Source organism: Anomaloglossus baeobatrachus, chromosome 7, assembly GCF_048569485.1.
Source record: "Anomaloglossus baeobatrachus isolate aAnoBae1 chromosome 7, aAnoBae1.hap1, whole genome shotgun sequence".
Lineage (NCBI taxonomy): Eukaryota > Metazoa > Chordata > Amphibia > Anura > Aromobatidae > Anomaloglossus > Anomaloglossus baeobatrachus.
The window spans coordinates 278,355,384-278,377,022 of NC_134359.1; the positions used below are offsets into that span (position 1 = coordinate 278,355,384).

At 55.8% G+C, this 21,639-nt stretch overlaps 1 protein-coding gene across 1 annotated transcript in view; it reads right to left on the minus strand.

The window, feature by feature from the left end:
• Positions 1 to 4,901: 4,901 nt before the first annotated feature.
• TRAP1 (TNF receptor associated protein 1) overlaps positions 4,902 to 21,639 on the minus strand; it is a 56,356-nt gene continuing 39,618 nt past the window's right edge. Inside the window, 8 exon segments of the mRNA XM_075319781.1 lie at positions 4,902 to 5,303; positions 5,547 to 5,619; positions 11,165 to 11,310; positions 11,873 to 11,958; positions 12,042 to 12,180; positions 12,266 to 12,451; positions 12,534 to 12,681; positions 15,189 to 15,258. Coding sequence (XP_075175896.1) covers positions 5,202 to 5,303; positions 5,547 to 5,619; positions 11,165 to 11,310; positions 11,873 to 11,958; positions 12,042 to 12,180; positions 12,266 to 12,451; positions 12,534 to 12,681; positions 15,189 to 15,258 — 950 coding nt within the window. The 3' untranslated portion in view covers positions 4,902 to 5,201.

The following is a 21,639-nucleotide window of genomic DNA, read 5'->3' on the forward strand; positions in this document are numbered from 1 at the left end:
CACCAGAAAGACCACTTTCTGTGAAAGACGAAACAACGAAACCTCCCTAAGAGGCTCAAAGGGGGGTTTCTGTAAGGCCATGAGGACCAGATTAAGGTCTCAGGGATCCAGAGACCGCCGGTAAGGCGGAATGATGTGAGATGCGCCCTGCATGAAGGTGCGCATCTGGGCCAGCCGGGCGATACGCCGCTGGAACAACACTGACAGAGTCGAGACCTGTCCCTTGAGGGAATTGAGGGACAGTCCTAGCTGCAGGCCGGACTGTAGAAAGGACAGGATGGTCGGCAAGGAAAAACGGCCAAGGAGCATGGCCGGAAGAACGACACCAGGACAGGAAAATTCTCCAAGTCCTGTGGTAAATCCTGGCCGAGGAAGACTTCCGAGCCTGAGTCATAGAGAAGATGACCTCGGAAGGAATGCCTGAAGCCGTAAGGATTCAGGGCTCAAGAGCCACGCCGTCAATCTGAGAGCCGCAGAATTCTGGCGGAAAACGGACCTTGTGAGAGAAGGTCTGGCCGGTCCGGGAGATGCCACAGCACCTCTACGGACAGACGGAGCAGGTCTGGGAACCAAGCTCGCCTGGGCCAGTCTGGGGAGATGAGTACGACCCGACGGCCCTCCATTCTGATCTTGCGCAGGACTCTAGGCAAGAGAGCCAGAGGGGGAAACACGTAGGCCAGACGGAACTGGGACCAATCTGGAACCAGCGCGTCCGCTGCCAAGGCCTGAGGATCGTGGGAGCGAGCCACGTAAACCGGGACCTCGTTGTTGTGCCGGGATGCCATTAGATCCACTTCCGGAGTGCCCCGCCTGCTAAATTGACTGGAACACTGCCGGATGCAGGGCCCACTCGCCGCTGTCCACGGTTTGACGGCTGAGATAATCTGCCTCCCAGTTTTCTGCGCCTGGGATGTGCACTGCGGATATGGTGGACTTGGAGTCCTCCGTCCACTGAAGGATACGTTGAACTTCCAACATTGCTAGGCGGCTGCGAGTCCGCCTTAGGTGATTGATGTAGGCAACTGCTGTCGCGTTGTCTGACTGGACTCGATTGTGCTTGCCCGCCGACAGGTGGTGAAAAACTACGAGGGCTAGGAGTACAGCCCTGATTTCCAGCACATTGATCGAGAGGGCTCATTCGGACGGAGTCCAAGTGCCCTGTGCTCGGTGGTGGAGAACACTGCTCCCCAGCCGGATAGACTGGCATCCGTGGTGAGAATCACCCAGGACGGGGCCAGAAAGGAGCGTCCCTGGGACAGAGAGAGGGGCCGAAGCCACCACTTAAAGAGAGCTCCTGGTCTGTGGCGACAGAGCCACCAGCCTGTGCAAGGAAGAGGTTCCTTGTCCCAACAGCGGAGAATGTCCAGCTGCAGGGGACGCAGATGGAACTGGCAAAGGGAACCGCCTCCATTGACGCCACCATCTGACCCAGCACCTGCATGAGGTGCCTGATGGAAAGACGGCGGAGCCTCAGCAGAGAGCGAACCGCCAGATGAAGGGACTGCTGTTTGACTAAGGGCAGCTTCACAAGTGCCAGCAGAGTCTCGAATTGCATCCCTAGGTACGTAAGTTCCTGGGTTGGGGTCAGAGTGGACTTGCAAGCGTGGCGAGAGTGAGCGAGACACTCCGCTGAGAGTGAGTGAGACACTCCGCTGACAGTCTGCACTGGATGAATGGAAATGTTCCTCTCCGATTACAAAACGTAGCCAACGCTGGTGTGAAACTGCGATTGGCACATGCAGATAGACATCTCTGATGTCGATGGATGCTAAGAAATCTCCTTGGGTCATTGACTGATCGCAGAGACTCCATGCAAAATTGCCGCACCTGAACATGCTTGTTGAGAAGCTTGAGATCCAGGTCGGAAGCACCGTCCTTTTCGGGGACTAGGAAGAGATTTGAGTAGAAATCTCAGAACTGTTCCCAGTCGGGAACTGGTACAATTACTCCATTGGCCTGCAAGAATGCCACGGCCTGTGAGAAGGCGGCGGCCTTGGAGCAGGGGTAGGTGACAGAAAAAATCTGTTTGGCGGGCTGGATAGAATTCTATTCTGTAGCCATGGGAGATGGTAACCCACACCCACTGATCGAAGACGTGTTGAAACCACACGTCGCCCAAGAGGGAGAGCCTGCCACCGACCAAGGATGTTACTGGCGCGGCCAGATAATCAAGAGGAGGCTGCCTTGGTGGCCAGCTCCTGCCGACTTAGGACGCGGCTTCATGCGCCAGTTGGTTTACGGACCTTGGCTGAGTTAGTGGACGAGGCCGAGGGCTTAGAGGACGACCAGTTAGAGGAACGAAAGGAACGAAACCTCGACTGGTTCCTGCCCTGGACAGGTTTCCTGGGTTGTGGCATGGAAGTACTCTTCCTGCCAAAAGCTTCCTGAATAATTTCATCCAGTTGTTCACCGAATAGACTGGTCCCAGCAAAAGGGAGTCCAGCAAGGAACTTCTTAAGAAGCATCTGCCTTCCACTCTCGAAGCCACAGGAACCTGCGGATAGCGAGGGAAGTAGCCGAGGCCACCGCAGTGCGGTGACAGTCTCCAGCATGGCAGACATGGCAAAGGATGAAAAGACTGAAGCCTGGAGGTTAAGGCAACCATTTCGGGCATAAAGTCCCTGGAGAGGGAATGCATCTCCTCCCGAGAAGCAGAGATGGCTTTGAGAGCCCGCACTGCTGCAAAAGATGGGGAGAACGAGGCCCCTGCCGCCTCATATATAGATTTGGCCAGAAGGACAACCTGGCGGACAGTGGGATCCTTAGAGAGGTGCCGTCAGCCACTGATACAACTGTCCGGGCTGAAGTCTAGACACCGGAGGGTCCACCCTTGGTGAATGAGCCCACTCCTTGACCACCACTGGTGGAAGGGGGAAACAGTCATCAGAACCACGCTTTGGAAAGCGTCTGTCAGGACAGGCTCTGGGCTTGGTCACAGTGACCTGAAAGCTGGAGTGGATAAGGAACACACTCCTTGTTCTCTTAGGCAAGGTATACTGATGCTTTTCTGCCAGAGAGGGGTTGCTCCCCTGATACAGGCGGATTGAGGTCCAGTACAAATATAATGGACGCAATCAAATCATTAGCATCTGCGTCACTTTCGGACAGATCAATGGGGTACATGGAGAAGCGTCCGAGCCCCCAGTAAAGGCATCCTCCTTGTCCTGCGAGTCAGCTCGTGAACCAGAGCCGCGGGGCGAGGAGGGAAAGGGGACCCTGCGTCTCCATTTTAGGAGGACGGGGTCTGAGACCAGATGAAGAATCCTCTATGAGCTTTGCTGAGCGAGCCGTAGCAGCAGAAGCGCCCTGAGAAGGGGGCTGATGCATGCTCAGCAGTGTCCGGGACAGCTGTCCCCTGGAGAGAGGGATTCTACCCAAGCCGGGGGTTCAGCCACCGGAGCCGGAGGGACACTGGGGATGAGCCTCCAGGCTGAGGCACCACTATGTTAGAGCAGGCCTCACAATGTGGTTATGTGCTCGGTACAGGCAGTACGAGCCTACAGCAGTGCATATTAAGAACAGCCTTGCAGCCCTGCTCTGATGTGAGACATGCTGCAGAAGTGGGGGCTCTGTCCAGAATGACCCCCAGCAGAGTATATAAACAGAGTATATAAGCAGCAGCACAACCGGAGGTTGTGGCTTGCCAGACCGTTTAACATAGGGACATCTCTGTGCCCTCCAGATCCCCCAGCCCAGGCGCCCATTTGTCACAATGTGGTTATGCAGACATTGAGAACGCTGAGAAAATGGCGTCCGCAGCGAGGAGAGGGGGCGGGGCCTACGGTGAGAGCAGGACGGAGGGCAAATGAGGTATACAGGGGAGGGAATCTGTCCTCAGTGAGGAGTGTCCTCCCCTGTGCTGAACAGCCGCTGGGCGGAGCCACACTGTCCCTCTGCATGACAGACATGCAGGGGAAGAGAATCGAAACTAGGCCTCAGGCGAAGCCGGGGCCTAGATTTAAACATGCGGCCAGCGTGCAGGCACCATCGGCGCGGTTCTCCAGTGAAAACTGGAGAACCGGCCGGAAATGTTAACACAGTTATATAACACACTCTCCCCAATAAATAAAGTACAAGGGACCCCTGGAAAGACCACTTTCTGTGGTAATAACGTCTCATACTTAGCTTGTGAGACGCAGGTGCCAGGTCCCTGGGAGGTGAGCGCTCCGTCCGTCAGGATCCTGAACAGGGCTGCGGATTGAGACCGGTTTCCTGCAAAGCAGTGAGAACCGTGATGGCTCCCACTTCAAGCCAGAGCCCGAGGGATGGTGAAGGAGCGCGGCATGTGAAGGCTCCAGCCTTGTAAATCAACCTTAACAGCACCGCCGACACAGTGGGGTGAGAAGGGACATGCCGGGAGTCCAGATTGGACCCGCTTTTCTTCCAAATCTTTGAAATCAAAAATCAAAGGATGCATGTGTGTGTGTGACCTCCTGAACACAAAGCATTGAACTGGTTGGATTTGTCATCCGGGGAGTGTATATGCTCGGAGGGAGGAGCTACACTTTTAGTGTAGTACTTTGTGTGTCCTCCGGAGGCAGTAGCTATACACCCATGGTCTGGGTCTCCCATAAGGAACGATGAAGAAATCAATGTTTCCTCTGCTGCAGATCTAGCAGTTATACAGAGCCCATGAATACACTGGACTACCCAAGTAGTCCTGTAATGATAATCTCCTGCTGATTAAACAATGGTGTTATAAAAACTACACTAAGCTGCCCAGTAAGTGACACATTGCTGGAATCAGGATCTCTGCCCCTACGTTATGCTGTGCTCTGATTAGGTGTCAAAAACCTACTGACAGATTCCCTTTTAACCAATACTATCAAAGCCGGCTCTGATTGCGTCAGCTATTCTCAGGTAATGACAAGCATAACAAAACAAATAGACAAAATATTAAGTGACTGTACAAATTAGCGACATCTTTAATATTTCTTGGTTATAAGTGTAACATTTACAACAATGGTTCCCTTGAACCAGAATTACTCCATGGCCGTGCACTGGGGAATCCTGGGGCCGAGGTGCGGCGACCGTCCAATAAATACATGCAGATGATCTCTTTCCGTTTTTTCTTTCCATAGGAAACATGGCGGCTGTGTCAGATTGATGCTGCGTGCCCAAAATCCCAAAACGCTTTCTGGCATCCAGGATGGGGTCCATCGGTCCCGGGAGCAGGTCTTAGAGGAGGATGATGGACGTGATCAATGCTTCTCCAGGGCTTTAGTTAGCAACTCATTGAGACGCCCTACCATGGGCCGGGGGTCGTCATTCAGCCCGGCGGCGATCATGGCGTTCTCATAGATCTGTGTGCAACAATATAGAGATTTAAGGACAAAGTGTAGGAAGGTAGTGATACAGCAGGCAGCCATGATGTGCCGACCGAGCCTGATCGCATTGATGAATACTGCACATGGGATATATGATGATATATGAGGGCGTCAGTACTTATGCAATTTATGGCGGTACTTGGGTTTATAAACCCATAGTTAATAAAAGGGCAAAGACTCACGTATAACGCTCCACTATGGCCACGGCTTGTATCTTACCTGATCCAGAAGCAACTTGGCCAGATCCTGGTCTGTGTCCTTCAGCTGTCCGAGCTTCTTAATAAGAGGATGCCTGAAAAATCAGACCGAGGGGTCACAGAAAGTGGTCACAGGCTCGGCTTATTTCTGCTGTAGCAGGGTCACATATATTATCACGCCCTATCTAGAAGGAGCTGTGTAACACCACCGACCAATACTCCACATACACATTAGGAAATTCACGGCCCGTTACTTTTTATTTTCCTATTCTATAGAATTTCTGGTTCTGCCACCAGGGGGCGCAGTAATAAGAATCCAAAAACATAAATGGATTTCATATCAATTTGGGGATAATTTACACAACTTACAGATGCTTGTTCTCATCTGCATTATCAGCACTATCCTGGTCTTTCTGCAGGTTTGTGACCAGAACTAAAAGCATCACAGCAATATGCAATATATGGAGAAATATATTAGGCCACATGGGCTCGCTGACTCATTCTGCCCCCCAGTGTATAACACCCAGCCCCAGCATCACCAGTGTAGAACATCTGCCTTGTTACCGCCCATATATAACATCCGGCTCCCTGCATGCAGGGCAGAACCCTCGCCCCCTCTGTACAATCTCCTTTCCCCCTCGCCTCCCAATGTACAACGTCCTTCCCCCTCGCCTCCCCGATGTACATCTTTCCCCCTCGCCTCCCCGATGTACATCTTTCCCCCTCGCCTCCCCGATGTACATCTTTCCCCCTCGCCCCCCCGATGTACAACGTCCTTCCCCCTCGCCCCCCCGATGTACAACGTCCTTCCCCCTCGCCCCCCCGATGTACAACGTCCTACCCCCTCGCCCCTACGATGTACAACCTCCTTCCCCCTCGCCCCGGTGTATAACCTTTGGCCCTCTCGCCCCGGTGTATAACCTTTGGCCCTCTCGCCCCGGTGTATAACCTCCTTCCCTCTCACCCCGGTGTATAACCTCCTTTCCCCTTGCCCCCGGTGTCTAACCTTTGGCCCTCTCGCCCCCGGTGTCTAACCTTTGGCCCTCTCGCCCCGGTGTATAACCTCCTTCCCCCTTGCCCCCGGTGTCTAACCTTTGGCCCTCTCGCCCCGGTGTATAACCTCCTTCCCTCTCACCCCGGTGTATAACCTCCTTCCCCCTTGCCCCCGGTGTCTAACCTTTGGCCCTCTCGCCCCCGGTGTCTAACCTTTGGCCCTCTCGCCCCGGTGTATAACCTCCTTCCCCCTTGCCCCCGGTGTCTAACCTTTGGCCCTCTCGCCCCGGTGTATAACCTCCTTCCCTCTCACCCCGGTGTATAACCTCCTTCCCCCTTGCCCCCGGTGTCTAACCTTTGGCCCTCTCGCCCCCGGTGTCTAACCTTTGGCCCTCTCGCCCCGGTGTATAACCTCCTTCCCCCTTGCCCCCGGTGTCTAACCTTTGGCCCTCTCGCCCCCCGGTGTCTAACCTTTGGCCCTCTCGCCCCGGTGTATAACCTCCTTCCCCCTTGCCCCCGGTGTCTAACCTTTGGCCCTCTCGCACTGGTGTCTAACCTTTGGCCCTCTCGCCCCCGGTGTCTAACCTTTGGCCCTCTCGCCCCCGGTGTCTAACCTTTGGCCCTCTCGCCCCCGGTGTCTAACCTTTGGCCCTCTCGCCCCCGGTGTCTAACCTCTTGCCCTCTCGCCCCCCGGTGTCTAACCTTTGGCCCTCTCGCCCCCGGTGTCTAACCTTTGGCCCTCTCGCCCCCGGTGTCTAACCTTTGGCCCTCTCGCCCCCGGTGTCTAACCTTTGGCCCTCTCGCCCCCGGTGTCTAACCTTTGGCCCTCTCGCCCCCGGTGTCTAACCTTTGGCCCTCTCGCCCCCGGTGTCTAACCTTTGGCCCTCTCGCCCCCGGTGTCTAACCTTTGGCCCTCTCGCCCCCGGTGTCTAACCTTTGGCCCTCTCGCCCCCGGTGTCTAACCTTTGGCCCTCTCGCCCCCGGTGTCTAACCTTTGGCCCTCTCGCCCCCGGTGTCTAACCTTTGGCCCTCTCGCCCCCGGTGTCTAACCTTTGGCCCTCTCGCCCCCGGTGTCTAACCTTTGGCCCTCTCGCCCCCGGTGTCTAACCTTTGGCCCTCTCGCCCCCGGTGTCTAACCTTTGGCCCTCTCGCCCCCGGTGTCTAACCTTTGGCCCTCTCGCCCCCGGTGTCTAACCTTTGGCCCTCTCGCCCCCGGTGTCTAACCTTTGGCCCTCTCGCCCCCGGTGTCTAACCTTTGGCCCTCTCGCCCCCGGTGTCTAACCTTTGGCCCTCTCGCCCCCGGTGTCTAACCTTCGGCCCTCTCGCCCCCGGTGTCTAACCTTCGGCCCTCTCGCCCCCGGTGTCTAACCTTCGGCCCTCTCGCCTCCGGTGTCTAACCTTTGGCCCTCTCGCCTCCGGTGTCTAACCTTTGGCCCTCTCGCCTCCGGTGTCTAACCTTTGGCCCTCTCGCCCCCGGTGTCTAACCTTTGGCCCTCTCGCCTCCGGTGTCTAACCTTTGGCCCTCTCGCCTCCGGTGTCTAACCTTTGGCCCTCTCGCCCCCGGTGTCTAACCTTTGGCCCTCTCGCCCCCGGTGTCTAACCTTTGGCCCTCTCGCCCCCGGTGTCTAACCTCTTGCCCTCTCGCCCCCGGTGTCTAACCTTTGGCCCTCTCGCCCCCGGTGTATAACCTTTGGCCCTCTCGCACTGGTGTATAACCTTTTGCCCTCTCGCACTGGTGTCTAACCTTTGGCCCTCTCGCCCCTGGTGTATAACCTTTGGCCCTCTCGCCCCCGGTGTATAACCTTTGGCCCTCTCGCCCCCGGTGTCTAACCTTTGGCCCTCTCGCCCCCGGTGTCTAACCTTTGGCCCTCTCGCCCCCGGTGTCTAACCTTTGGCCCTCTCGCCCCCGGTGTCTAACCTCTTGCCCTCTCGCCCCCGGTGTCTAACCTTTGGCCCTCTCGCCCCCGGTGTATAACCTTTGGCCCTCTCGCACTGGTGTATAACCTTTTGCCCTATCGCACTGGTGTCTAACCTTTGGCCCTCTCGCCCCTGGTGTATAACCTTTGGCCCTCTCGCCCCCGGTGTATAACCTTTGGCCCTCTCGCACTGGTGTCTAACCTTTGGCCCTCTCGCCTCCGGTGTCTAACCTTTGGCCCTCTCGCCCCCGGTGTCTAACCTTTGGCCCTCTCGCCCCCGGTGTCTAACCTCTTGCCCTCTCGCCCCCGGTGTCTAACCTTTGGCCCTCTCGCCCCCGGTGTATAACCTTTGGCCCTCTCGCACTGGTGTATAACCTTTGGCCCTCTCGCCCCCGGTGTATAACCTTTGGCCCTCTCGCACTGGTGTCTAACCTTTGGCCCTCTCGCCTCCGGTGTCTAACCTTCGGCCCTCTCGCCGCCGGTGTCTAACCTTTGGCCCTCTCGCCGCCGGTGTCTAACCTTTGGCCCTCTCGCACTGGTGTCTAACCTTGGGCCCTCTCGCCTCCGGTGTCTAACCTTCGGCCCTCTCGCCGCCGGTGTCTAACCTTTGGCCCTCTCGCACTGGTGTCTAACCTTTGGCCCTCTCGCCTCCGGTGTCTAACCTTTGGCCCTCTCGCCCCCGGTGTCTAACCTTTGGCCCTCTCGCCCCCGGTGTATAACCTTTGGCCCTCTCGCACTGGTGTATAACCTTTTGCCCTCTCGCACTGGTGTCTAACCTTTGGCCCTCTCGCCCCGGTGTATAACCTTTGGCCCTCTCGCCCCGGTGTATAACCTCCTTCCCTCTCACCCCGGTGTATAACCTCCTTCCCCCTTGCCCCCGGTGTCTAACCTTTGGCCCTCTCGCCCCCGGTGTCTAACCTTTGGCCCTCTCGCCCCGGTGTATAACCTCCTTCCCCCTTGCCCCCGGTGTCTAACCTTTGGCCCTCTCGCACTGGTGTCTAACCTTTGGCCCTCTCGCCCCCGGTGTCAAACCTTTGGCCCTCTCGCCCCCGGTGTCAAACCTCTTGCCCTCTCGCCCCCGGTGTCTAACCTTTGGCCCTCTCGCCCCCGGTGTCTAACCTCTTGCCCTCTCGCCCCCGGTGTCTAACCTTTGGCCCTCTCGCCCCCGGTGTATAACCTTTGGCCCTCTCGCACTGGTGTCTAACCTTTGGCCCTCTCGCCTCCGGTGTCTAACCTTTGGCCCTCTCGCCCCCGGTGTCTAACCTTTGGCCCTCTCGCCCCCGGTGTATAACCTTTGGCCCTCTCGCACTGGTGTATAACCTTTGGCCCTCTCGCACTGGTGTATAACCTTTTGCCCTCTCGCACTGGTGTCTAACCTTTGGCCCTCTCGCCCCTGGTGTCTAACCTTTGGCCCTCTCGCCCCCGGTGTCTAACCTTTGGCCCTCTCGCCCCCGGTGTCTAACCTTTGGCCCTCTCGCCCCCGGTGTATAACCTTTGGCCCTCTCGCCCCCGGTGTATAACCTTTGGCCCTCTCGCACTGGTGTCTACCCTTTGGCCCTCTCGCCCCCGGTGTCTAACCTTTGGCCCTCTCGCCCCCGGTGTCTAACCTCTTGCCCTCTCGCCCCCGGTGTATAACCTTTGGCCCTCTCGCCCCCGGTGTATAACCTTTGGCCCTCTCGCACTGGTGTATAACCTTTGGCCCTCTCGCCCCTGGTGTATAACCTTTGGCCCTCTCGCCCCTGGTGTATAACCTTCGGCCCTCTCGCCCCCGGTGTATAACCTTTGGCCCTCTCGCACTGGTGTCTAACCTTTGGCCCTCTCGCCTCCGGTGTCTAACCTTCGGCCCTCTCGCCTCCGGTGTCTAACCTTTGGCCCTCTCGCACTGGTGTCTAACCTTTGGCCCTCTCGCCCCCGGTGTCTAACCTTTGGCCCTCTCGCCTCCGGTGTCTAACCTTTGGCCCTCTCGCACTGGTGTATAACCTTTTGCCCTCTCGCCCCTGGTGTATAACCTTTGGCCCTCTCGCCCCTGGTGTACAACCTTTGGCCCTCTCGCCCCCGGTGTATAACCTTTGGCCCTCTCGCACTGGTGTATAACCTTTTGCCCTCTCGCACTGGTGTCTAACCTTTGGCCCTCTCGCCCCCGGTGTATAACCTTTGGCTCTCTCACCCCCGGTGTATAACCTTTGGCCCTCTCGCCCCCGGTGTCTAACCTTTGGCCCTCTCGCCCCCGGTGTATAACCTTTGGCCCCCCCGCCATCCAGTCTGCCTTTACTAACATGTGACAGATCGGCTGGTGGTGCAGAGCTCACTGATACCAGCGCATCCTGTAATAGGAGCCACCGATGTAACAGGTCCGTTCATAACATTTCTTCTCTCCTAAATCTTCGCCCATCACCTGTGAGTGACATTATTGAGAAGTGGAAAAGACAAAAGAAACTCACACACAAATTGGAGACCTCATAACGTTACAGCCATAATTTTTCTCTATATTGTGGAGTTCGCGTCACAAGATGATCAGAAAAGTTGTAAATTGCGAGTGGAAAAAGGAAGGGAGAATACGGCTGCAATATGGCTATAGAAGATACTAGCACGGTAACCCATCACCACACCACCATGGCCCAACCAACAGCACCAATATCTAGGAGACCTCGTCACCAGTGCTCCCGAGCGCCAAGGGCCGGACACATTGCTCAGCTACTGTCTGTGAGGTCCTATTTAGGCAGATACTCACCCAGTGTTGATCTCCAGGGTGGGCTGCAAGAGCTGCGCTCGTTCTTCATTTGTTTTAGCAAGCTGCTGTGTGCGGAGGAAATGTCTGGCCGCCCCCATCTCCAACACCGTAATCATGGCCGGGTGAGTGTCCAGACGAGGGGTGACCTGCATGAAGAAGAACAGTAATAGGGAGGGAGGGATTATTGTACCTGTCCCTATTATGTATACCCCTTTCACATGTAAAGCGCCATGGAATAAATGGCGGTATAATAATAATAATAATGGATGGATGGATGGAGGGAGGGGGGAGGTAGAGAGAGAGGGATGGATGGAGGGATGGATGGAGGGAGGGGGGAGGTAGAGAGAGAGGGATGGATGAGGGAGGGATGGATGGAGGGATGGATGGAGGGAGGTAGGGATGGATGAATGGAGGGAGGGGGGAGGTAGAGAGAGAGGGATGGATGGAGGGATGGATGGAGGGAGGGGGGAGGTAGAGAGAGAGGGATGGATGGAGGGATGGATGGAGGGAGGTAGGGATGGATGAATGGAGGGATGGATGGAGGGATGGATGGAGGGAGGGATGAATGGAGGGATGGATGGAGGGAGGGATGGAGGGATGGATGGATGAAGTGATGGATAGATATAGGGATGGATGGATGGAGGGGGGAGGTAGAGAGGGATGGATGGACTGATTTATTATCTTTCTATACTTGGGGGCTGCATTTACCTTGATATTGGTGACTCGGGTCCCCAGTCCGTTCCTCATCCAGGCCATTAGATCTTCAGACTCCGTCTCGCTCAGTTTCTCCGAAGCTGAAGGAGAAGTGAGACGTGAGGTGTAAGTGCCCAAAGTCATCTCCTTACCCCAAACCAGTGCCAGATGACATGACGGCTACCTGCCCGGCTGTCCTCGAATTTCTCCTCCTTGTAATGATCCACCACGATGTCAGTCTCAACCGAGATCAGCTTCTTCTTCTCAAACTCCCGCAAGTGCAGCAGCGTGAGCTCATCAAACTGCTCGTAACAGAAGAGGACCTGGAGAGACAAGGACGACGGGGGGCTCAGGGGAAGAAAAAGGGGTGCAGAAGGGCATACAGGATGGGGAGATCATGAGCGGCACCTCTGTCTGCTTCTGCTTCATGGCCTCGTAGTAAGGGCTGTGCTCCGCGAGGTGGCGGTTGGGTGCGCACAAGTAGTAGATGTTGCGGGATCCCGCTGGCATGCGAGTGGCGTATTCTGCGAGGCTGGTCTGTTCTCCTGCAGGAAGGGAGGACGACTCAAAGCGCAGAAGTTTTCCAATATCTTCCTGCAAAAATAATGATGGATGAGCCTAGTATATGAAAGTTATACAAACAGTCACCGCATTTGTATCCGCCGCGGCCCCGCACCTTCACGTCCTGCTCCTGGGTGGTCACGATTCCTTCTCGGATAAAAAGCCCGTAGTCCTCAAAGAATTTTTTGTATTTTTCTGGATCCTTCTTGCTTTGATCGAGGAAGAATTTGACGAGTCGTCTCTGCAGCACTTCCCGCAGCTTCCTATGTAAGAAGGGAATTCAAATAATACTCCATTTATCTATCCAACGTCCTGTACGACATGTATGTGCTGCGCAGCGGTCACATCCGAGCCCCAGGAAGCACCGCAAAAGCGAACGGGTTCCAGGACAGTGTGCTCCGATCTGTGGATCTCCAGCAGCTGCAGAACTACAACTCCCATCATGGACTTGAGGAAAATGGCGCAGATTCCAGGCGCCATTTCTCTGAAGTCCACACCGCTGACAGAGCATCTGGGACACCTACTGCACCGCCCTGCTCCACACAGCCTGCACACCCCCCACCGCAGCACCTGCCACACCGCCCTGCTCCACACAGCCTGCACACCCCCCACCGCAGCACCTGCCACACCGCCCTGCTCCACACAGCCTGCACACCCCCCACCGCAGCACCTGCCACACCGCCCTGCTCCACACAGCCTGCACACCCCCACCGCAGCACCTGCCACACCGCCCTGCTCCACACAGCCTGCACAACCCCCACCGCAGCACCTGCAACACCGCCCTACTCCACACAGCCTGCACCCCCCCCACCGCAGCACCTGCCACACCGCCCTGCTCCACACAGCCTGCACACCCCCCACCGCAGCACCTGCCACACCGCCCTGCTCCACACAGCCTGCACACCCCCCACCGCAGCACCTGCCACACCGCCCTGCTCCACACAGCCTGCACACCCCCACCGCAGCACCTGCCACACCGCCCTGCTCCACACAGCCTGCACACCCCCACCGCAGCACCTGCCACACCGCCCTGCTCCACACAGCCTGCACACCCCCCACCGCAGCACCTGCCACACCGCCCTGCTCCACACAGCCTGCACACCCCCCACCGCAGCACCTGCCACACCGCCCTGCTCCACACAGCCTGCACACCCCCACCGCAGCACCTGCCACACCGCCCTGCTCCACACAGCCTGCACAACCCCCACCGCAGCACCTGCAACACCGCCCTACTCCACACAGCCTGCACCCCCCCCACCGCAGCACCTGCCACACCGCCCTGCTCCACACAGCCTGCACACCCCCCACCGCAGCACCTGCCACACCGCCCTGCTCCACACAGCCTGCACACCCCCACCGCAGCACCTGCCACACCGCCCTGCTCCACACATTCTCCACAGCCAGCACAGCCCCCACCACAGCACCTGCCACACTGCTCTGCTCCACACATTCTCCACAGCCAGCACAGCCCCCACCACAGCACCTGCCACACCGCCCTGCTCCACACAGCCTGCACAGCCCCCACCGCAGCACCAGCCACACCGCCCTGCTCCACACAGCCTGCACACCCCCCACCGCAGCACCAGCCACACTGCCCTGCTCCACACAGCCTGCACAGCCCCCACCGCAGCACCTGCCACACCGCCCTGCTCCACACAGCCTGCACAGCCCCCACTGCAGCACCTGCCACACCGCCCTGCTCCACACAGCCTCCAAAGCCAGTACAGCCCCCCACCGCAGCACCTGCCACACCGCCCTGCTCCACACAGCCTGCACAGCCCCCACCGCAGCACCAGCCACACCGCCCTGCTCCACACAGCCTGCACACCCCCCACCGCAGCACCAGCCACACCGCCCTGCTCCACACAGCCTGCACAGCCCCACCGCAGCACCTGCCACACCGCCCTGCTCCACACAGCCTCCAAAGCCAGTACAGTCCCCCACCGCAGCACCTGCCACACCGCCCTGCTCCACACAGCCTGCACAGCCCCCACCGCAGCACCTGCCAAACCGCCCTACTCCACACAGCCTCCAAAGCCAGTACAGTCCCCCACCGCAGCACCTGCCACACCGCCCTGCTCCACACAGCCTCCAAAGCCAGCACAGCCCCCACCGCAGCACCTGCTACACCGCCCTGCTCCACACAGCCTCCAAAGCCAGTACAGTCCCCCACCGCAGCACCTGCCACACCGCCCTGCTCCACACAGCCTCCAAAGCCAGCACAGCCCCCACCGCAGCACCTGCCACACCGCCCTGCTCCACACAGCCCACACCGCCCTGCTCCACACAGCCTCCAAAGCCAGTACAGTCCCCCACCGCAGCATCGCCCTTCTCCAGCACCGCCCCTGCCTCTTGTGACCCTGCTCCACCACCGCTCCAGCGCCCCCCTCTGGTAAGACACCCCAAGAGTATGACAGACCCCAATTTTTTTTTTTACCTTTTTTTATCTCTAAATTTGAGGTTCGTCTTATAAAATGAAAAATATGGTAACTACTAGGCTTATTATTTCAGATTCTCCATCCTGATTTTTATCACTAGGCTTTACATCAATCAGATGTGAGGCGGTCAGAGAAAGAGGATTAGAATTCAAAAAAAAATCTCAAGTCAGAACGAGCTCACTGATGGATCCTCAGATAACTCATTCTGCAGTCAGCAATCTAGACAGTGCAACCTGGGGGCTGGAGAAGGCAAAAATTATTCCAAATTGTTCCAAAAATGATTTTTCGCTCTGGAATGCCTGCACAGAACCCGGCCATACTCCCTTTCTCACCGTATGAGGGAACTTTCCTGCAGCAATTCTCTGCTGAGATTCAAGGGAATATCCTCGCTGTCCACAACCCCTGCAGAAAGCAGAAAAACAGACGTGAAGAGCAGCGGACGCGGCTTAGTGATCCAAGTATACAAGTATTTGGGGTTACAAAAAAAATTCGCAATTGGGTTTCATTAAACATTTTGCATTCTTTGATGTAATCTGTGGTCATACATGAGCTCAGTAAAAGAGTTACAAATTCTCCCATCAGAATGCGCTCACTGAAGGATTCTCAGTTCACTCATTCTGCAGCCAGCAATGCACAAACAACTATAGGAGGTAAACTGTGCAAAATTTTTAATGAAACCCAATTGGAAAAATTCTTTTCTTCGGCGCTCCATTGGGAGACCCAGACGATTGGGTGTATAGCACTGCCTCCGGAGGCCACACAAAGCAATTACACTAAAAAGTGTAAGGCCCCTCCCCTTCTGGCTATACACCCCCAGTGGGATCACTGGCTCACCAGTTTTCTGCTTTGTGCGAAGGAGGTCAGACATCCACGCATAGCTCCACTGTTTAGTCAGCAGTAGCTGCTGACTATGTCGGATGGAAGAAAAGAGGGCCCATATGGGGCCCCCAGCATGCTCCCTTCTTACCCCACTTGTGGTTTGTAAGGTTGAGGTACCCATTGCGGGTACAGAGGCTGGAGCCCACATGCTGTTTTCCTTCCCCATCCCCCTGAGGGGCTCTGAGGAAGTGGGATCTTACCGGCCCCCAAGCCCTGAGGCCGGGCTCCATCCACAGACCCAGTGAACCTGCTGGATACGGAGCTGGGTACCGTTCAGGGACAAGGCCCTGCAACTTTCAGGTACTCTGTGTCCCCGTACAGACAGGCACGCACACGCCAGACTTGCTGGGTGTGTTAGTGCGCCGGGGACAGTAGCGCTGCACGCGGGGGTTTGAGTCACAGCAGCTTAGCTGTGTGACTTCATGTGCTGGGAACTACCGCGCCGGCCACTCTCGGAGCGGCGGCGCGGCTGGGACTTGTAGTGCGCCGGGGACTTAGCGCCGACCGCGCTTTTACGGCGGCGGCGCTTATAAATTTAGTCCCCGGCTTTTGCGGCCTAGCTCCGCTTCGTTCCCGCCCCCTCCCTGTCACTCAGGGAATGGGACAGACGCTGTGCAATCGTCAGCGCCGAGGGCTGGAGCCTTATTTACATGCTCCAGCCCTCTCACTAGGCACAGTGGGACGCAGGTTTCCCGCTTTTGGTCTGAGCACGCCCAGGGCCCGCCCCCCCTCCACAGAGACGCCGGCAGCCATTCCTGCATGCAGTCTGGCTGGGGAACGGACACAGGCTCTGGGAGACCCAGACTAGGGATTTCTGGCGACCACACACCCGCATAGCGGGCGGTAAGCAGCACATTAGTGCTGGCCCCACTAGTGCCACAGTGTTATTTTGGTGTACTTTTTCCTGTACCAGATATATATATATATATACTGCACTGTACGGTCGCTTCTTGGCTGTATACCCCTATATTGCTCGGAGGAGACAGCAACATGTCATCCACAAAACGCAAGGGTGCCAAGGCACGGGCTGTATACACTGCTTGTACAGCATGTGGGGCTAATCTACCAGCAGGCTCCAACGACTCTCATTGTGTGCAATGTTCAGTCCCAGTGGCACTTCGGCAGCCAGAGCCTATTGTGGTGGTAGCCCAGGCAGAGACGCCTGTGAACCCTGCCCCGGTGACGGGGACAGAATTTGCAGTCTTTGCTGACAAAATGTCTGTGACCATGACAAAAATCCTGGAGACCTTGCAGTCCAGGCCAGTTGCTCAGACCATGGACACTGCTGTGTCTATGTTCCCCGGTCCCCCTCAGTTGGAACTAATCCGTACTTCAAGGGGGTCCCAGGCATCACAGGCTGAGGGCTCTGACTCTGACGACAGTCCCAGGCCGCCTAAGCGAACTCGCTGGGAGAGACCCTCCACGTCATCACGCGGGTCAGGGTCTCAGCGAGAAGGGTCTCTATATGATGAGACAGAGGTGGGTGATCAGGAGTCTAGCCCTGACACCGCACTCAATTTGGATACGCCAGATGGTGACGCCATGGTAAATGACCTTATAGCGGCCATCAATAGGCTGTTGGATATTTCTCCCCCAGCCCCTTCAGCAGAGGAGGCAGCTGCCCAGCAGGAGAAATTCCATTTTCTGTATCCCAAGCGTAAATTGAGTACTTTTCTGGACCACTCTGACTTCAGAGAATCAATCCAGAAACACCATGCTTATCCGGACAAGCGTTTTTCCAAACGTCTGAAGGATACACGTTATCCCTTTCCCCCTGACGTGGTCAAGCGCTGGACCCAGTGTCCGAAAGTGGACCCTCCAATATCCAGGCTTGCAGCTAGATCCATAGTTGCAGTGGAGGATGGGGCTTCACTTAAAGATGCCAATGACAGACAGATGGACCTTTGGTTGAAATCTGTCTATGAAGCTATTGGCGCGTCGTTTGCTCCAGCATTCGCGGCCGTGTGGGCGCACCAAGCTATTTCAGCTGGTCTGGCACAGGTGGACTCTTTCTTAAGTCCAGCAGTGCCGCAAGTGGCGTCCTTAACTACGCAAATGTCTGCGTTTGCGACCTACGCTATCAATGCGGTACTAGACTCTACGAGCCGTACCTCAATGGCATCCGCCAACTCTGTAGTTTTGCGCAGAGCCTTGTGGTTAAAAGAATGGAAAGCAGATTCTGCTTCTAAAAAATGTTTAACCAGCTTGCCACTATCTGGAGACAGACTGTTTGGTGAGCAATTGGCGGAAATCATTAAACAGTCCAAAGGTAAGGACTCCTCCTTACCCCAGCCCAGATCAAACAAACCTCAACAGAGGAAGTGGCAGTCAAAGTTTCGGTCCTTTCGAGGCTCGGGCAAGCCCCAATTCTCCTCGTCCAAAGGGACTCAGAAAGAGCAAAGGAGCTCTGATTCCTGGCGGACTCACTCACGCCCCAAGAAAGCAACCGGAGGTACCGCTTCCAAGGCGGCTACCTCATGACTTTCGGCCGCCTCCCTCCGCATCCTCGGTCGGTGGCAGGCTCTCCCGCTTTTGCGACATTTGGCTGCCACAGGTCAAAGACCGGTGGGTAACAGACATTTTGTCTCACGGGTACAGGATAGAGTTCAGTTCTCGGCCTCCGCCTCGGTTCTTCAGAACTTCCCCACACCCCGACCGAGCAGATGCCCTTCTGCAGGCGGTGCATTCTCTAAGAGCAGAAGGAGTGGTGGTCCCTGTTCCTCTTCGGGAACGAGGACAAGGTTTTTACTCCAATCTCTTTGTGGTGCCAAAAAAGGACGGCTCATTCCGTCCTGTTCTGGACCTAAAACTGCTCAACAAGCATGTGAACGCCAGGCGGTTCCGGATGGAATCCCTCCGCTCAGTCATTGCCTCAATGTCTCAAGGAGATTTCCTAGCATCAATAGACATCAAAGATGCTTATCTCCACGTGCCGATTGCTACAGAGCACCAACGCTTTCTACGCTTCGTGATAGGAGACGACCATCTTCAGTTCGTAGCTCTGCCATTTGGTCTGGCGACAGCCCCACGGGTGTTCACCAAGGTCATGGCGGCAATGGTAGCAGTCTTGCACTCTCAGGGACACTCTGTGATCCCTTACTTGGACGATCTACTTGTCAAGGCACCCTCTCAGGAGGCATGCCAACTCAGCCTGGATGTTGCACTGGAGACTCTCCAGACGTTCGGGTGGATCATCAACTTCTCAAAGTCAACTCTGTTACCGACCCAATCACTGACGTATCTTGGCATGGAGTTTCATACTCTCTCAGCGATAGTGAAGCTTCCGCTGGACAAGCAGCGGTCACTACAGACTGGGGTGCAGGCTCTCCTTCAAAGTCAGTCGCACTCCTTAAGACGCCTCATGCACTTCCTCGGGAAGATGGTGGCGGCAATGGAGGCGGTTCCGTTTGCGCAGTTTCATCTGCGCCCTCTTCAATGGGACATTCTCCGCCAATGGGACGGGAAGTCAACATCCCTGGACAGGAAAGTCTCCCTTTCCCAGACGGCCAAGGACTCTCTGCAGTGGTGGCTTCTTCCCACCTCATTATCACAGGGAAGATCCTTCCTACCACCGTCCTGGGCGGTGGTCACGACAGACGCGAGTCTGTCAGGGTGGGGAGCAGTTTTTCTCCACCACAGGGCTCAGGGTACGTGGACCCAGCAGGAGTCCACCCTTCAGATCAATGTTCTGGAAATCAGAGCAGTGTATCTTGCCCTACTAGCCTTCCAGCAGTGGCTGGAAGGAAGGCAGATCCGAATTCAGTCGGACAACTCCACAGCGGTGGCATACATCAACCACCAAGGGGGGACACGCAGTCGGCAAGCCTTCCAGGAAGTCCGGCGGATTCTGATGTGGGTGGAAGCCACGGCCTCCACCATATCCGCAGTTCACATCCCCGGCGTAGAAAACTGGGAAGCAGACTTCCTCAGTCGCCAGGGCATGGACGCAGGGGAATGGTCCCTTCACCCGGACGTGTTTCAGGAAATCTGTCGCCGCTGGGGAAGGCCGGACGTCGACCTAATGGCGTCCCGGCACAACAACAAGGTCCCAACCTTCATGGCACGGTCTCGCGATCACAGAGCTCTGGCGGCAGACGCCTTAGTGCAAGATTGTATATATAAGAATAAGGCTGCACATCAAACTTGGATAATGGTATAATGCCTCAAGCATATGGAAAAATATTGGAATATACAATGAAAAATGCTACTTGCTAATTTGAACATGTGAATAATGAATTGCATACCTGCCATGAATATTAGGAAAAAGGAGATATTTAGCAATCGCATTGATCAATGTAACTGAGCCCCAAGGCCTCGTCAAGGCATATCTCTATATTGGGGTCCCTAGCTCTATGACCCTAACTGTGTGTCATCTCATTGCAATTAAAAACTGCTATGGGTGGAGAGGGGTAACTAAGGACTTTCTTATATAGGAGATGGAAAAGAAGGGAATTTTGTTTACTTACCGTAAATTCCTTTTCTTCTAGCTCCAATTGGGAGACCCAGACAGTGGGTGTATAGCTACTGCCTCTGGAGGCCGCACAAAGAACTACACTTAAAAGTGTAAGGCCCCTCCCCTTCTGGCTATACACCCTCCCGTAGGAGTACGGATTCCTCAGTTTTAGTACCAAAGCAAGAAGGAGGAAAGCCAATAACAGTTTCAAAACCAAATTCAATCCGATAACTAGATCGGAGAACTTAAGAAACAACGTGAACAACATGTGCACCCGAAAAAACGAAACCCTAAAAACAGATAGGGCGGGTGCTGGGTCTCCCAATTGGAGCTAGAAGAAAAGGAATTTACGGTAAGTAAACAAAATTCCCTTCTTCTTTTTCGCTCCTAATTGGGAGACCCAGACAGTGGGACGTCCAAAAGCAGTCCCTGGGTGGGTAAAAAGATACCACATGAACGGGCTGTCATACAGCCTCTTCCTACAGGTGGGCCACCGCCGCCTGAAGGACCCGTCTACCTAGGCTGGCGTCTGCCGAAGCGTAGGTATGCACTTGATAGTGTTTGGTAAATGTGTGCAGACTCGACCAGGTAGCCGCCTGGCACACTTGCTGAGCCGTAGCCTGATGCCTCAACGCCCAGGACGCACCAACGGCTCTGGTAGAATGGGCCTTCAGTCCAGATGGAATCTGAAGCCCAGCAGAACGGTATGCGTGAAGAATTGGTTCCTTGATCCACCGCGCCAGGGTGGATTTGGAAGCTTGCGATCCCTTATGCTGACCAGCGACTAGGACAAAGAGCGCATCCGAACGGCGTAGAGGCGCCGTGCGAGAAATGTAAATCCTGAGTGCTCTCACCAGGTCCAACAGATGTAAACCCTTTTCAAATTGGTGAACTGGATGCGGACACAAAGATGGCAAAGTGATATCCTGATTGAGATGAAAGGAAGAAACCACCTTGGGAGAAAACTCTGGAATTGGACGCAGTACTACCTTGTCCTGGTGAAACACCAGGAAGGGAGATTTGCAAGATAACGCCGCCAGCTCGGACACTCTTCGAAGAGATGTGACCGCTACAAGAAAAACTACCTTTTGTGAAAGCCGAGAAAGGGGAACCTCTTTCAAGGGCTCGAAAGGCGGCTTTTGAAGAGCAAGGAGAACCTTGTTCAGATCCCAGGGTTCCAATGGCCGTCTGTAAGGAGGAACGATATGACAAACTCCTTGGAGAAACGTGCGTACTTTAGAAAGCTGTGCCAAGCGCTTCTGAAAGAATACGGATAACGCGGAGACTTGACCCTTAAGCGAGCTAAGGGACAAACCTTTTTCCAACCCAGACTGCAGGAAGGAAAGAAAAATTGGCAATGCAAATGGCCAGGGAGAAAACCCTTGAGCCAAGCACCACGCTAAGAATATCTTCCACGTCCTGTGATAGATCTTAGCTGAGGATGGTTTTCT